The sequence below is a fragment of the Chenopodium quinoa genome, unplaced genomic scaffold, assembly GCF_001683475.1.
Source record: "Chenopodium quinoa cultivar QQ74 unplaced genomic scaffold, ASM168347v1, whole genome shotgun sequence".
NCBI lineage: Eukaryota > Viridiplantae > Streptophyta > Magnoliopsida > Caryophyllales > Amaranthaceae > Chenopodium > Chenopodium quinoa.
The window spans coordinates 2,243,820-2,261,869 of record NW_018744874.1 but is presented as its reverse complement, the minus strand read 5'-3'; the positions used below and the strand labels follow the sequence as shown (position 1 = coordinate 2,261,869).

Sequence of the window (18,050 nt, the reverse complement as noted above, 5' to 3'; positions counted from 1 at the left end):
GGAATAACAATTACACATTACCAAGAAGTAGAAAAAAAAAACGTACAACATAGAACTCCTTGATCAAGGGTGGAACCAACCACCTGCCTATGCCAATTGCTGGACATAAGACTGAAAATAAACTTCGTATATTCGAGTGTATTTTCGGAGTTATATCCAACATATCCTTCTGAAGATTTGACATAGATTAGGCGCCGAGTTCCACCCTCCAAAACCTACATATATAAGCTTCAAAAGTCGTCCATAATGATAATCTAGAGATTGGACTATCATCACTCAAAATAACTAGCTAGACCTAGGAGTTAATTCAGTACAGCGAACGATTAGTTTTTGGGATGGGATGAGGAGGAGATACGGGTGCCAATTGTAGTTTCGGCCACTGAAGCACCAGAGCCATCTCTAGGAGGGCTAAAGCAAACTGGTAAATACTCGTCATGGTTACAAATGAACCTACTTCTACCAAAGTGTTCCTCTAGCCTTTCCTTGCCCTGCAAAAGTAGTACAAAAAAATAACATATGGTAACACAAGATTTCTCAAGCACGTTATGTAATTAAACAAGTTACAAATGTAAGTTTACCACAACAAGCAAGCAAACTAGCCAAATGAACCCTAATTACAAACACTTCTGGTATTGTAAAGGTATACTAAAATTACTAAATCGTCTTGATACAATGCCTAATGAACCCTAATTACAAACACTTCTAGAGTAATTAATTAATTAATTATGAGGGTAGAGAGAACCTAAGGAGTAAAATATGACCTAAAAGACATGTAGAGTCGTCATGCATTAAAGTAGAGGTAGGGTTGGTAATTTAAAATCAAATCAAACTCCCAACTTCAAAGGTACAATGTCACCATATAAATGCATGGTTTTGCCTCAAAGCACAATCAAGCTAACTAGAATTCAAATGATATCGAACACAAACCTAACATCCTAAATATAGTCAAATTATTGAAGCAACTCGAGGGGGAAACAAGACATATCACATAGTACAACATACACCAATAGTATAAACTCATTTTTAAGGATTCGAGTTAGGGTAGGCATATAACAAAGTATAATAAAATCCTTAACCATAGTCACTATGGTACTATTATTGCTATACATGATTTAAAGTTAGAAAATTTATACTCGTAAAAATTTAAAATTCATTTTTTTTTTCTAGCAATTGCCATAAAATTTCACTATATTGTAAGGGTTGCAACTTGTGAGAAATGGATTATTGCACTGATCATGTAACCATGTATGTATGACATGTATAACGTATCTAATTGACATTAGGAGACCTTTTTATTAAGATATTATAGCATTTTAATTATAATATAATATACCTGAATGGAGGCATAATTGATTTTACAAATCTTAGGAGAGTTGCAATGACTCCAGGGTTGATTACTACAAGCAAGGTGAAGCTTCCACACCGCGATTGCATGGGTGAAATTGACGAAGGCATACCCTTTGTTAGCTCCTCTCCTATTAATAAACCAATAAAATTATATAAATCATCAACATGCATCAAATCAAAAAATTAAAACCCGAAAAATGAAGACTTTGTTCAAATCTACTCAAAGAAATCAAATGAAATATAGTCGATAAAAAAAAAAAAAAATTAATCGTTACACGAAATCAATAGGCAAGTAGAGGAAATCAAATGCAAGAGGTTGACGATTATCAGTAGGGCGCAATCTTTGGTTCTCAATGCGGCAAAAATCATCCAAAAACTTGATCAACATTTCACGCCTGAAACAAGTTAAACGTTGAGTATATGCTTAGAAATATAATCATTATTATAATTTCATAAAACTAATTATTACACCTACACTGTACTGTATGGTCTGTATTAGTAGCTACTACTTCTAGTATGTAAAGCTACGTCATAGACCCTTCTGAAGTGGGCTAAACCAGTAAATCAATCAATCAAACTAGTCTTAGAAAATAAATTATGCATGAACCAAATTTATTTGTGTTTTTCAAGGCAATAATTACATTTAATATCCAACAAAAAAAATTACTCGTAGTACATTTTCCCAAAATGAGCGAACAATATAAATATTCGTTACGGAGTAAAATAAATTAAACTACGTGTATATAAATTGGTAAGAAAAAAAATATATAGAATAATAAATAAAGGCAATTAATGCCAAAAACCATGGAGCTTATCAATGAAATAGCAAATTGAACTTTAGTGAAATTAAATTTCATCTAGCTTGCATAATGTGCTGTCTTTAAATAATGTTATTCCAACTTTTTGATTTTTTTTTTTACTCATACTACACATGATACAATCACTGTTTAAGTAAGAACAACATTAAGAGATTTGATCAAAAAACAAATGCTACTCGTATTATCAAACAATAATTTACCAAATGTTACTTGGGTTGAGCATAAATATAAAATTACACAAAATAATAAAATATGCATAAATAATTCAATTAATGGAACTCCTCATTAATTAAAAAAAAAACATGGATTTTATTAACACTTGGCATTTATTGTCAAATTATTTATAAATAAACTATTATGGAAAATGTTATACACAGCCCTTAGGGCTACATATAAACATTAAATTTACACTTGAAAATCGTAAAAAGTTAAGAAATCATACAAATATAAACACTAATTACATTGATTTAAGCGTGTTTTTATCATGAATTTCTAATTTTATACAATTTTCAAGAGTATATTTAATGCTTATATATAAGTCTTAGGAACTATTATAACCTCTTTTTTATTTATTAAAAAAAAAATCAAGTATATTAACTAGTGAGTATGTTAAAATTTTCTAATAAAGTTATAAACAAAAATCATGAAATAATAAAGCTAAATAAAAATGAGAAAAAAGAAAGAAAATAAAAATCATACGTATATTGATTAGGAATGTTCCTGATCATAGCAGTAGTCTCAGTTCCATTAGGCTTCACCGCCATCACCACCCTTTCCTCTTTTTTTCTCTCTCCTCCAAAATTATTACTAGTACTTGTATCAAAATCAAACCCTTGTTTCCTCTCATTTATATTAATAACATCCCTTCTTCTACTTCTTGATCTTCCACTTCCACGTACACAACCACTACCATTGATAGCTGGGCTTTTGGGCCATGCCGGAGATGGGCCTGACCTGAAATGGGCCAAGGGAGGAGCTGTAGGTAGCTGGCCCAATTGCGAAGGTGGTGGGAGTTGCATGGGGTTTATTGGGTTAGGTTGATTGATCAAAGGTTGGCGATGATAAGGGTAGTTTTGGTAATTTTGAGCAAGTGCAACTGAAGGTGGTGGTGGTGGTATTGGAAGAAGAGTTGAATAATAGGGGAAATCAAGATGATTAAAATTAGGATGATAGTAATTATAGTTGTAATAATAACAATTAATATTAGTAAATCTAGTATTATTGTTATTATTATTACTAGTGGAGTAAAAAGAGGGATGAAATTCAGGGGCACCAGGATTTAAGTAGCTTCTTCTTCTTCTAATTCTTCCTCTCATTCTTTCTCTCCTTTTTTTGTTAGGGTTTATACTCAAAGAAAAAAGCTAGAGAAAGTGAAGTACGTTTTTTAAGGGTGCAGAAACAAAAGAGGATATATATATTTGGTGGTGTAATTTTATTTTGTTTTACTAAAAAGTTATTTTTAGGTATTTGGGTTTTCCCAAAAAAAATAAAATACTGTATTATCTTTTTTTTTATAAAAAAAATATTAAAGAAAAAATACAATCTTGAAGGAGGAGAAGAGGCATAGGAAAGAGTGTCAATAGTCATATCATTAGTAGTCCCTCTCTATCTGTCTATATGGCTCTATGCCTCTATCTACAATCCCACTGACAAATCTTTTAATTCTTTTTTTTTTTAAGTAGAAATGAAGGTTTTTCCTATTCTTGTAATTTGAATGGTTGAGTAGTTGTTGCAAGTAATCCATTTCTAACATTTTTATCTATAAGGGGAGGGAGGAGAGGTGTGCAATTGTAAGGTAGAGTTAATAATAAGTGTATTTTTGTTTAATTTATACCTATTTCGTTATATGTTGATCAAACTTCAATTCATTTAGCAAGATTATAACTAACATCTTAAGCTAACAAAGTATGACACATCATATGTCATAATAGACTTTTTTTTTTTTTAATGGTATGTCATAATATACTGGTACTAAGTTTTAAGACCTAACGAAATAATTTGTATTTGCATTATGTAGCATTAAATTAAATAGGTCTTGGTAAAGTATTGATGGAGTCTTGAAAAATCAAGACCTCAAGCTATGACTTAATTTGTGAGTTAAATAAAATTATATCTGGCCTCCTAATTCTTGTATTGTACTAGAAAGCTAACATAACATATGGGAAGAAAATTTTAAAATAAGAATGTGCGAAATTGCTAATCTTTACAACTTTGATTTTCGTGACTTTTTTTTACTCACACTCCACCCCCCCAAACTCGTATGATCCGACCCATCTCCTACTTTAATTTCATACTACGTAGAGACATTTACTTGTGCCCATATTATGTCTGTCATTTTAAATGATATATAATATGGCCGGTTTATTATTTCATGTTATAAAATGACCATAGTTAGTATTTTAATATCTACAATGCAATTATAATTTTGGAAAATTTTAATCCAACATAAAATAAATATTTTAGGACAAACTATAGAATAAGAATAAAAATTACATAAATGAAAATAAAAAAAATTTAATAAATCAAAAAAATGTTTATAACTATTTTATCAAAAACAAAGTAATATAATTAATTACTTGAAAAAAAATATATCAATTATAAACTACAAAACCACCAAAACATTATGATAGTCATATTTCAAACAACTATGGTAAAATTTTTTTCATAAAATATACGAAGTACTTAGTATTGTATTTATTTATCTGCTTTGATTAATCCTTCATATATAGTGAGAGTAGAAAGTTAGGGTCTATTCTCATTGACTGAACTCAGCTGAACTGAACTGAACTGAACTGAAATGAATATTTTATAAGAGATGAAAATTAGAAACTGAGCTGAATTGAATTGAATTTCAACATAAGAGAATATACCCTTATTAGTTTACTACTCTATGTTTCATCAGACAGAAAATGTTCCCTAAGATTTTGATGTAGAACAATTGGGATAACCGGCTTAAATCAAGGAGATATGCCCAAAATCAGCAAATAGATATGGCTGACATTAGCCTGACATGAGCATAGACGTTTTACGCAGTATTTTTTGTTTCTTTTATTGGCACTAACACCATTTTCAGCAGTGAGGAAAAAAAAAACCTCTCAATCTCTCTCTACCCACTTTCTCACTCCTCCCATACAATTTCTCTCATCAAATGTTTTTTTCACCACAGCAATGAGGAGAAAAAAAACCTCTCATCACTTTCTCCTCCACTATTTTTTAATTTATTTTTTAATTACGTTTAAAAATAATTTAATAAAAATTTATAATTACGTTTAAAAATATTAATAATACTAACTGGAAATTTTTTTTATAAGAAATAATTATAATAATAATAATAACAAGAAGAAATTGGGAAAATATGTTAATTTCTCTAATTTATGGGTTTTTTGAAAGTATATCAAAATGCATGTCTATTTATAGAGAAAAAAATTTTATGGTCGTTGGTGAATTTTTTTTTTTTTAAAAAATAATTACAACGGTTATATTTCAAATACAAAATATAACCGTTGTAAAAAAACAACAAAAGCAGTGGGGGCCACATGTTACTGTTCATCACCAAAAGCCCTCAACTCTTGAGGGTTTTTATTTTCACTCATCGGTGAGTTTTTTTTCACTCACTGATGTAGTGTTCGGATTTTTTTTTTTACACCCTTATTTTTACTCGTGAGGGCTTTTCTCCTCACTGCTGGGAGTGTTTTAAGCCACTACTACTCTTATGAGTTACTTGTAATCTTGTATGAGTCTTATGACAAGAAATCTTCCCTTCTTCAATAAATCATAAAAATACATATAACACCCTATGTACTACGGAGTACTCCGTAGTTTTTGTTCAATAAATTTAATTTTTACCTTGAGCTAAAATCACCTAGCAAAACTTAATTTGATCAACTCATTTTAGATAATTAGATATAATGGATTCAAGGGCATGTATGTATGAAAAAACATTTAATATATGCAAAATTCGGGTCAGGATAAAGAGGTTTTTTAGGTTGGACCAAGTTGTGGCCTACAAATGTGGGAAATCGGGTTTGAATGCGCCCAATTAGAATTTTCGATCACATTTATTTGGTTGATCATGGAAATCCCACTTACGTGAATCTAGATAAACTACTTTAGTTATACAAAGTACATAGTATGAAGTAAAACTTCTTAAAAAAAACATATATTTTTGTCAACCAAACAACGTCTCATTTTTTATTATTACGTAGTATTATCAAATCAAACAATCATCTATTTAATTAATTGCATGTTTTTATCGAAGCTTTAACTATAAAGTGCAATTCAAAACTTTAAAAACAATAGAGATGAAAATTAACAAAATGAACTTGTATTCTATCAAAAAAAAGGAAAAATAAGAAGAAGAAGAAAAATAGCCATAAAAAATTAGAGCACTCATTCACAAGTCACAAATTCAAGAAAGGATAAGGACAAAATCCTAATTTGGGACTTCCAAGTTATACTAACAGTGGTAGTAAAGCATAAGCTAGATTATTTTCTTATTATCTAGCACCCTTCAATGCCAATAGAGCAGCACCATAAGCAGCTTCTGTTTGAACAGCACGACTGACTGGCAAAGCAAGCACTCTCTCTCGAATTTTAGTCCATTTATCATTCTTTGCACCACCTCCGGCTGTGAAAACTTCATCTGCTCCAGTTGCCCCAAGATCTTTAAGTAGGCCATAACCTTTTGCCTAAACAACCTTAAATAGGTAAGGTTACAGAGATGAGAAATAATTGCAAGTTATTAAGTATATAGCTGAAGTTTAAGGGAGATTTTAGTATACCTCTATGCGTGCAATGGACTCTAGAACACCATGCAAGTAATCAGAATCACTATCAGGACGCGGATGTAATCTGCGTGGTCAGAGAGTAACACATAATTCAGTTGTGCAAGCCACTATACATACATTTTTTATAACTGGAAATGTGCAAATCATAAGCACATTAATCTTTAACTCCCTAAGAGACGATGACCAAACACTAAAGTAGCCATCAAAATCATCAGATAGTTTTCTCAAGACTCAAAAAAGTTTTGCTCAGACAAATTTGCTGAAAACTTTAAGACTTTTTGTATGCCAAAATTTAATTATTTTTGAAATTACTTGATATCTTGAAGCTAGCTTAGTGTACAGATTTTATAAAACAGAAAAAAGCAGCAAGAACCACGGCACCTGTGTGCTAATTAGTCCCTCACTCCCTCCCAAATCACAAATTCTATGACAGTATGCCTTAATCCTACGCCTTTTTCTTGTAGCTTACCCATCCTTGAAAGTGAATAGAAGCCAAATTTAGCAATCCAACATCTATTGAATTTTTATACTTCGTATGTAATAATAATCAATATAGTATAGATAAAGGTCACTACATAAGTATAGAATTGAGTTCCATCTCAGTTATCTGACAATAAAGATGCACACATTAGACAAATAGTGTTGCCAACAGTATGTATTACTTGAGTTTCACAAAGTACGCAGTTAACATAAGTGTAGACTCTTACCTGGGCTGCATGTCAGGATCTGCTACAGGAAATCTCTCCCCGGCAGCTGGTAAAGGGTAGTAGTCCAGAGAAGAAGGTAGTGCAGGATTTATTTGCTCACTCAGCTTCTCCAGCTGCTCATCAGTAAAAAGTTGCCTCAAGACAGCCCCTCCTGTGTTCGAAGCTCCCCCAACAAGCCACATATCATCAAGCCGATGGCTGTATACTCCAAATCGCGCATCCTCAACCCTGGTATTACTTAGTAGTTTTATTGCAAGGGTTGAACCCAAAGATGTTACCTAGAAACAGTTATTTAACAGAAGTTATTTGCAGATGTCTCAATTGCAAATTAGGGAAAATTTATAAGGTAAACAAGGGTGATGAAAGTTATATGTTAAATGCAAGTCTCACCGCCTTTCCTGGTTCTGTGGCACGAGCTGCAAGAAACGCGGCAATGCTATCAGTTGTTCCAGCACAAACAACGCAATCCTCAGAGAAACCTGTCAAGCATTTCAATGATTAACGCCAATATAAGTCAAATCTTACACAAAATTTGACAAAATTATCATTGATTTCTGTCCTCATATTGAATGATGTCCGATGATTAGAGCTACTTCCCTGCAGAACACACAGCTATTGGCTCATTCACAAAACAAGGCTACAACTTAGAAATAATTCAGAGCCCCTATAAGAATCAATCAAGTAAGAAATGCGAACTCAGATCACATCAAACTCAAAGGTAGAAGGATATAAGCATCTTACAGCATACATTACTTGACTGTATATTCTCAGACAGAACAAAAATTGATACCTAATCTTTTTCTGACATCCTCTTTGACATTTGCTATTGCAGATCCTGGAGCTAAAATAGAAGGCAAAACACTCGAGTAAGGTTGTGACAGCAGCCAAGGTGGATAAGAATCCATCTCAGGGTCAAACCCAACCTACATAGTACATACACACAAACCCCATCAGTGACACAGTCCCAAGAAAATCAAAGTTTGAGCGGAATGAGAAGCAATTGAACCAAGAAGCAACCTTCAGAGCATTGTTATAGTCCGAGATGCCTAATTTTCCATGAAGCAGCCAAAGTAACCAATCTGCTTGATGCAATAGTGCAGCAGAATCCTTGTTCTGGCTGTCAGAATTCCACCAAGAAACCAGCTTACACAGCGTAGAGGAGCCAGTACAGACTGTGTGATTTGGGGGCGCTATAGACTTAACTGCTGGTAAAGCATCCGGGCAACTCTCATTATACAAAAGAGGCCTACATAATGGCTCCCCTGTAGAGCTGCATCCACAAGTCTAAATGCTACAGATTCATATACCACTATAACAAGGGATATAAAACAACTACTTCCTCCATCCCTAAATAATAACAAGCCACATGAAACTGAGTACAGTATCATAATTCGTAAGGCAGTAAGTCCACAACAACATTAGGCAAATGGAAGGTAAAGGAGTTAACCTGTTAACAATCATAGTTGTAGCAGATGTGCCATCTATGGAAATGGAACAAACAAGAGGCCGAAGCTGTACTGGAACGTCTTCAAGCAATGAAAATAGTGTTTCTTTCCATGAGCGCGCCCAGTTAACAGATTCTCCATCCTTTCTAGACATTTAACATAAATGTTGATCCCAACAAACTTCATCACTAGTTACTACTACTACTAAATACTAATAATCAAGAACTTTTCTAAATTTCTGCCTATTATATACCAATTCACCTAATAGCTAATTTGCCACAAAACATTACACAATGCCACATTTTAGTACAAACTTTGTCCATATAAATGCCAATCAAATAAAAAGTTAAATTAAACAAATGCAATCTTTGCCAATTTATCAACTAAAGCCATAGCAATTTGCCTAACCTAACAAATGCAATCTTAGCTAGTAATAGTTTAATTATCTACTCTCTGATGTTATAATATCACGTGCATTGCTACGGGTACAATCTAGCTTTAGTAACGAATCAAAAATTGTACTCCGTAACACTTATCGAACTTAGCTAAACTTATTTTTCCATTCTACAAAGCAGATTTCAAATTTTCAAGCAGCATAATAAAATTAAATAACATAAATTTTGAACAAAGTACTAAAATTAGAGCATATACCAAATAAAGAGGGTATTCTCTCTTGGCCTCAGCAATGATTTGGGCTTGTTTATCAATGAGAGCATATCTAGCCCCTGATGAACCAAAGTCCATTCCAAGGTATAATCGTTCTGAATTACCATTTTTGCCCTTTTCAGGGTTCTCCATTGATGATGATATCTTTGAGCAATAAACCTTTCCTCTTCTAAATGCTTTATGTACATTTATACTACCATTTCCTGAAATATAGAGTCCAACTTTTGTAAGAAAATATTAATTTGTCAAACTTGTAAAATTAAAGAAAAGGGGGAGAAAATTAAGAAATTAAATTACCTTGATGAATGAGAGAAAAGAAGGAGACATAGCATGTTATAGGGTGGACTGATGCTTGCATTTCTTCCTGATTTTCTGCTCACTATTCCTCTAGGATAAGGCAATGTGGCAAACTTAACCAAGAGCCAATCCTTTCTTTTTGGTTTGAAGGCAATTCCATATAGGAGCCAAAAAATTAAAAATTAAAAATTGGATATCTCATTAAATAAAAAAAATTTAAAAAAAAAAAAGTTGGTTTAACTAACACGAGTTGTCTAACTCGGCCTTTCGAATAATGATCTTAGGGTTGGTTTTGATTAACTGAACTCTAAACTAAACTAAATATTTTATAAGACAAGGAAATTAAGAACTGAACTGAAAATGAAATGAATTGAAAATAATCTGAAGAAAACAGACCCCTAGCACTCTACTTTAAAGAAAAGAATAGAAAATATAGATGGACTATTAAACTAAAATAACCTAAACACCGGTAAAAGGAAAGTTTTAGAGTATTTTGTTAAGCAACCCGTTTTCTTTCTCAAATTGGCGTGTGAAGACTTGAGTACATAACTATTGTACAAGATTGGCCTCAAACCAAAAACCTCTTTTATGCTTCATTGATCTTCAATTCTTCAACGATCAGAATGTAACCATTATTTTGAAACAAAGGGTGTATGAAACTGTATGAAATTAATGTACTAAAAATATCTCATGGGAATGGGCCAGCCATAATTCATCAACAAGGCTTGTTCAGATTTAAATGTAGATTAAAGAAAAAGTAAGGCCCATTTTTCCTTTGGGCCTCTAACTAGAGAAGAAGTTGAAATAGACGTTGAAGGACGTTAAGGACCACCCCTAATGAGTATTATTGGCCCTATTTATTAATTTATGTGAAGGACAATTATTGAATTATATCATCAACAAAATCAAAAGTTGTCAATGAATATCCAACGTTCATTTTGTTACTAATTATGTATACGTATGAGATTTTAATTGTTTGGTCAGATAATAGCTTTTTAGTTCCCTAGTAGGACCAATTTGATCAATCATCATTAAGACAAAAACATTATTGTAAATTGTTCATAGTATTCCATTACTCCACAATGCTATCTAGTAGCAAAAAATTGCAATCTTGCGACTATTACACCAATTGATATAATCATATAATATACTTTGTACCAAGTATATATTTAATTTATTCCTTAGGATCCTCGTCCAAATAGAGGTTGCTCAAGGACTACTTGAGGTAGTAAATTGATTATACTTCACGCTTCGTAAGACTCGTAACTAATTATTCTTTTGACAAGGGTATTGTACATATCGATTGTAAATAGGTAAGAGGTTTATCCGTTTATATGATGGTAAGTGGTTAGCTCAGCAAAAAGCATTATGGTACAAGCCTCCAAGGCTAATAAATAGCACAAACGAAAGGAGATCGAATAATATATAGAGTAACAAAATAATAATGGAAGATGAGATCTGCCAGACTATACAATACGCAAAAAGATGATGAAGCTTCTACAAAAAAAAGATGTAAAAGAAAAGTGTGGGACACACGTGGCAAATAAATAGAAGCCCCCTGGCACGTGCGCAAGTAGTGTATAATATGCGTAACACAATATCACATGGTAGTAATGGGAAGTGACAGCTAAGAATAGCACTCACTCTCAGATTCAGTATAATAATACAAGTGACCAAGTGTGTGTATGTAGTTACTCCGTAGTAGTAGTATAAAGATCTAAGAAGGACCACAATATATACTTATATAGCTTGAGTTGTAATTTTAGGCATCAGAAAAAGGGTGGCATAGGAGAAAAAAGATGGTCTCTCTATGTTACTAATCATGGATATTTGAGCATTCTTTGCTTGTACTCTTCTTTGCCAAGAATATTTTTTACTTGTACTATGAGTGGGTCTTGCACCTTCATGGTAGCACTTCGATATCCATTGTTTGTATTCTTGTGCATGGTACGTCACGAGACGGATTTTGTATAATCTTATTATTATGTGAGATCGGATTAACTATCATCAGATTGATTATATTGATCGTAATAATGATTAGTTACTTAGTGAATGTTTTTTAATGACTCGTAATAGATTTAGTATATTACAATTCTACACATTTGAGGGTTGAGGCTCTTTCATTATCCGTTCTACTTTATATATTTTCTTAATACAATATGAGAAATTGTCTTTATATTATGTCAATGTGCTATATATCTCGAGGTTATTTGTTATCACCCACGTGCTCTTAATAAAAGCCTGAAATTTTGGTGATTTGAATAATTAGATTTGGCCTTAGCTATAATTTCAAATAATACAAAATTTAGATACACATTGAATTGCATGGAATAGAATAATTACACATTACGATAATTGTGTTGTATGTAATCGATTTATATTGTTCAAGTTTGTATTGAATTGAATTTGGAATTCTCTCAATAATTTTGAGTTAATTAATAGCTCTAGTCACTCTATAACCTTTATGTCAATATTTAACCTTGGGCCCTTGGCGCAACTTTGCACCTATTGAGTTCAATAATTGGTTAGAAGAAGTTAAATATGCATATTATTTTAAACCAGTAGCTAGCCGATAAATTACCTAACAAAGTATTGAAATTATTAGTGTGCTTAAGATTTGAGTGGAGAATGATTAACTAATAACCAAAACAAGGTAAAAAAAAAATAATATAAACTAAGCTATCACATCATTTTTGGCCCCAATTAGATATCATCCTCATAGTAGGTGGCATGGTTGATTTAAAACAAATCTATCTAAATATTATCAAAAGGTTATAATAAATTTATGTTAATTAATATGAGTGCAAGAAAATTATGTCTCACCTTCAATTCCTAAATTGTGGGCCACTATAAAGAGAGGTAGAGTGTAATCAATCACCTAGCTAATTTAATTTAATTATTTTGTTTAAGATATTTGAACATACAAGAGGCAAGGAAGCAGAAAAATCATTACTTTTTATTGTAAAGGTTCGTTCAAAGTGTGGACAAAGAGACAAAGCATGGTCTTATTAGGCTGTGTTTAATTAGCATGGAAAATTAAAGTCTCGCTAATAGGGTTATCGATGTCGTTTCAATTTAATTAGATGTCTCTAATTAGACGGGGCTAATATAATCAACCAACAATTGAAACTATTGGATTAGGTTGTACGAGGGTTTAATGTTAGAAAAAAGTATACGACTTGTTACTTTTTAAACACTTGTTAAATTCGTTTATGAGAGTACAAAGTACTTTATGATTCTTGTATCTTTATTTTTTTTTTTATTTCCTTCTAATAATGTATTGTTTAAGATCTTTTTCATTCATTTTCATTGAGGTGTGTGTTTAATGAAGAAGCTATAGATAAATTGATTGAATTGTCAATGTGGGACACTTAATTGATTCTTCATGGATATTTATAGCTTGGCTTTAGATTTAATTGTATAGTTAAGAACTCCTTGAAAAAAAAAAATGCTAAGTACTTACTTTCACTGAAAATTACTCCCTCTATTTCAGAATATCTAGGACGTTGGAACGGACATGTAGTTTAAGAAAAATTTGAGTTAAATCATTTAATACTTTTGTTTAATACATAGTATAAAAAAATTCCTTTTTTATTTTTTTATTTTTTTTATGTGACTAAAATTGTATCCCAAAAATGAATAGGCCGTGAGTAAGGAAAATACTACTTGTAGTTTTTAATTAGTAATCTCATGCTATATTTAATAATGTGTTAATTATTTAGAGACGGATAAAAATAAGAGTATAAGACATGTATCACTATTTTAAGACGAAAGGAGTTTAAAAATTACGGAGTAATAAATTATAGGAAGGACTAAATCAAAAGGTATAATTTTATTTTATTTTTAACGGTAAATTATAAGAAAAGGGGTCTCAACTCTATCACAAAAGTGGAAGTTTCTGGAAATCGAACTCTCATCACTTAAGAGATAGATGGAGATAACCATCCCTCCATCTCCTCATTGATCGCCTCCTCGGTTAGCTACTTAGCTGTATAATGATGCAACTAAGAATTTGTTGGACTAAATATTTGGAGGTTTATCAAAATGAGTTGAGAGTTGAGACTAAAGAGTGTGTATGGGTGTAGTTAATTAGAAAAGGGGGCCCATAGTGATTCTAAATTAAGGAAGTGGTATCATGTGCAAAAAGGTTCAATGTTCCAAAAGCCAACCAACTCTCACGTGGATTTGGATCTCTTTCGGGTCCTCTTTGCCTTTCTAATTAATTACTTTGCCCTTCACAAAATCACACTTGTTAAACCCAAAATCCTTTATCTTTAATACGGAGTACATTCTACTCTTGCTATTAAAGATTTATTTTATTTACCTTATCTTGTAAGAGCATCATAGCATGTAACCAAGCTTTGAGTTGGTGGGGAACTCATCTTGTGAATTTAAGGTCACGAGTTCGAGCCCCACCAGCTACAAAATGTTTGAGAATGGGGGATTTCTCTTACCTTCCCCTCTACTCTCAAGTTAAATTAATATACTAGAGTATTAAATTGTAAAACAACCATTGAAAATTATAAGAAAACGGAAGATAGAGGTCAATAAGCAAACGGTTAACGATGGGTGCTGAAACTTCATTACCAAAGTAAATATGCTTTTAGTTAGATACTTCCTTCGTTTTTTAAAGTTCGGAATTGAAAAATTTGCTCTCGGTTACCAGACTGAAGCCGACAAGAAGGGACCTCGGAGGTTCCAGACTTCTTTCAATTGTACTGCCCGTACATGAGATTTTCACCTCATACGGCTCCTCGAAGGATTTATAACTGCCAAAAATATCCCTCCCTGCAGCGCGCCCTTCCTTTAATTATTCGGTCAGCCTACTTGAATTGAATAAGGTAGAGTCAGATTGAAGATTAAAGGCTAAGAAGGAAGGAAATGACGCCCTTGCCCAGCTATCCTTCCATCCGCTCTTTGTCAAGCTAGAGCAGAGCCACCCGAAGGAAGAGCTGCAGTGGTGTTTATTTGCTGCAGCCTCTCAGCTGTCGGCTCGTTGGTAAGGCGGGGGCTTCGCAACTACTCCTTCAAACAAAGGCACTAGGTGGTGTGTGACTAACTTGCTATTTATGTGGTCAAACTAAAATAACTTTGACCATCTTTTTTTTTTATACAAATACAATAAATACGAGTATTTCATAAGTTAACATGTTATATCTTATTAGATTCTATTTCTAATATTAACTTTTTATAATTTTAATTTACATAATGTTCGAAGATATTCATGGTCAAAGGTGTATATTAAAAGTTGCGCAAATACAAAGTGAGTCGGATTTTTAAGAACAGAGGGAATATGTATTTCATTCGTTCTTTTATGTTTGATATTGACACATCTATAATACGATAATACGGAGTATTAATTTTCCATGTTCTTCCCTAATTGAACCATTTATAATTTCATAAATTCACTTTTTTCCAAAGTAGTTCAACTTATCTAATTTTCATTTATCAGATTTCTACATGCGGAGTATATTGTTTGTGAATAGTATAGATTTATCAAAAACAAACATAAAGTTTGAGCCAAATTTAATTTACAATTAAACTAAGGGCTTGTTCTCATACGTTTATTTTCATTTCAATTCAGTTCAGCTCTAATAAATTCAATTCAGTTCAACTCATAATTCCTTCTCTTATAAAATATTCATTTCATTTCAAATCAGTTCAGCTCAGCCGAGTTCAGTCAATGAGAACAAACCCTAAGTTCAAATTAGTGAATATAGGTACTATACATAGGTAAATACAAGTATACAACGCACCATAAAAGGGGAGTAGTCTAATTGTAATTATTATGCGGTAATTAGCTTACTCCGTAATTATTAATTTACCAAGGAGTACTGGAGTAGTAGGAAAGCAAAGCCAAACATTAAAAAGACCAAAATGCCCTGATTAGTTGAAAGTTTTGAGGAAATTTGTGTTTTACTTGCTCCAGCCTTCACCTTTTTACAGTTTACAACTATCTTATCTGACCCCCTTCGACTGCAACTATGACACACTCCAGTAAATAATGTAAAACTTCCCGCCCATTTTCTTCTCTTTAAACTATACCTTTTTCCCATTTATTTTTTGATTAAAAAAAAAACCCAACTCATCAACTATCGTTTTCTCTCTCCTCCACGTCATCACTCCCTTCCACATCACCCACAATTGGAATTTTGAATTTGTCAAAATAATCCAAATAATTGATAGCTATTCCTATTCTATTGTCCTCATTTAAACAACAAAAAAAATTAAAAAATGTTGTTCTTTTATTCTTTCTTGCTATCTTCCTATTGACTTTTTGGTTATCAAAGTTTAATAATTGATGTCAAGAAGCTCCGAAATAGTACTCCGTGTATAATTATACATCATGAGTTTGTGGATGAATTTATTTTTGTTTAGGTTTTTGCCCTTTGACTAAATAAGAGAATACAATAAGAGTTAATTTATAGATGTTTGGATTTGTGGTTGTTAAATACGAGTACATTCTACTTCATTGTTGGTATTCATATATACATTACAAGTACTTGAAAAAAAAAAAAAAAACTCTAATACGGTGTACAATACTTTGTATAAAAACTACTCTGTATTTTTGAGGTTGTTACATTTAAAATAAAAGTTGTGACGCTTACTTTATTTATTACTATTTTTTTAATATATTCTATTGGAATGGTACTTCGTAGTCATTTTTTTTTATTATATATTTTGGTTCAACGTGTAGTTTGATTTAACAAAATCAACATTTTAATTACTATATTAAGGGCCTGTTCATATTTACTTATTTTCAGTTCAGTCCAATTAGTTCAGTTCAGTTCAGTTCAACTCCAATCAGTTCAGTTCAGTTCAGCTCCAATCAGTTCAGTTCAGTTCAGCTCTTAATTTCCCTCTCTCATAAAATATTCATTTCAGCTTAGTTCAGTTCAGTTCAGCTCCAATCAGTTCAGTTCAGTTCAGCTCTTAATTTTCCTCTCTCATAAAATATTCATTTCAGCTTAGTTCAGTTCAGCTCCAATCAGTTCAGTTCAGTTCAGCTCTTAATTTCCCTCTCTCAGCTTAGTTCAGTTCATTTCAGCTCCAATCAGTTCAGTTCAGTTCAGCTCTTAATTTCCCTCTCTCATAAAATATTCATTTCAGCTTAGTTCAGTTCAGTTCAACTCCAATCAGTTCAGTTCAGTTCAGCTCTTAATTTCCCTTTCTCATAAAATATTCATTTCAGCTTAGTTCAGTTCATTTCAGCTCCAATCAGTTCATTTCAGCTCCAATCAGTTCAGTTCAGCTCCAACCAGTTCAGTTCCAATCAGTTCAGTTCAGTTTAGTTCAGTAAATATGAACAAGCCCTAAGAATATTTATGCTTAATACTTCATATATTGTATGGAAGTTACATTACAAAATATTCCATTTGCCAAGTGTCAATAAACAACTTTTTTTTTTTTTGAAATAAGTGTCAATAAACAACTTAACCACTAATATACGAAGTATTTAATTATCTATTTACAATAACTTGATCCTATAAGAAATAAAATATTAAAAAGTATACATATTAGGATGAGTTAATGAAATTTTACTTAAAATTATTAGTTTAACTAATTTTTTTAAAAAAAGCACGTGTATGTATGAAGTAAATATATAGTAAATAAGGGCATGTTCTCTTCCGTTGAAATTCAGTTCAGTTCAGCTCTTAATTTACGTCTAATGATATTGCTAATGATATAAAGCCAAATTTCATTCTTTTAAGCTCTTATTACAACGACGACGACAACAACAACAACAACAACAACAATAATAATAATAATAATATTAATAATAATAATAATAATAATAATAATAATCAATAATTAATAAATAATAATAATAATAATCATCAATAAATAATAATAATAATAATAATAATAACAATAATAATAATAATAATACTAATAATAATAATCAATAAATAATAATAATAATAATCATCAATAATTAATAATAATAATAATAATATTAATAATAATATGTACATTTGTATA

At 31.7% G+C, this 18,050-nt stretch overlaps 2 protein-coding genes across 4 annotated transcripts; both read right to left on the bottom strand.

The window, feature by feature from the left end:
* Positions 1-970: 970 nt before the first annotated feature.
* On the bottom strand, positions 971-3,344 carry LOC110704921 (protein MEI2-like 7). The gene is made up of 2 exons (XM_021882728.1): positions 2,865-3,344; positions 971-1,742 (listed from the first exon to the last, which is right to left on the bottom strand). The coding sequence occupies exons 1-2, from the start codon at positions 3,182-3,184 to the stop codon at positions 1,619-1,621; spliced, it is 444 nt and encodes a 147-aa protein (XP_021738420.1). The 5' UTR covers positions 3,185-3,344; the 3' UTR covers positions 971-1,618.
* A 3,170-nt stretch (positions 3,345-6,514) lies between these two features.
* On the bottom strand, positions 6,515-10,351 carry LOC110705155 (xylulose kinase-like). 3 transcript variants are annotated; one of them, XM_021883003.1, is made up of 9 exons: positions 10,068-10,335; positions 9,756-9,973; positions 9,107-9,246; positions 8,677-8,929; positions 8,450-8,582; positions 8,050-8,138; positions 7,660-7,937; positions 6,947-7,016; positions 6,515-6,853 (listed from the first exon to the last, which is right to left on the bottom strand). In XM_021883003.1, exons 1-9 carry the CDS (start codon positions 10,126-10,128, stop codon positions 6,662-6,664), a joined length of 1,434 nt encoding a protein of 477 aa, XP_021738695.1. In that variant the 5' UTR covers positions 10,129-10,335; the 3' UTR covers positions 6,515-6,661. The 3 variants fall into 3 exon arrangements, with proteins under 3 accessions (XP_021738695.1, XP_021738696.1, XP_021738697.1); XM_021883005.1 differs by having other exon boundaries at positions 6,624-6,862; positions 10,068-10,351; XM_021883004.1 differs by lacking the exon at positions 9,107-9,246 and having other exon boundaries at positions 8,677-8,943; positions 10,068-10,333.
* Between the last annotated feature and the right edge of the window lie 7,699 nt (positions 10,352-18,050).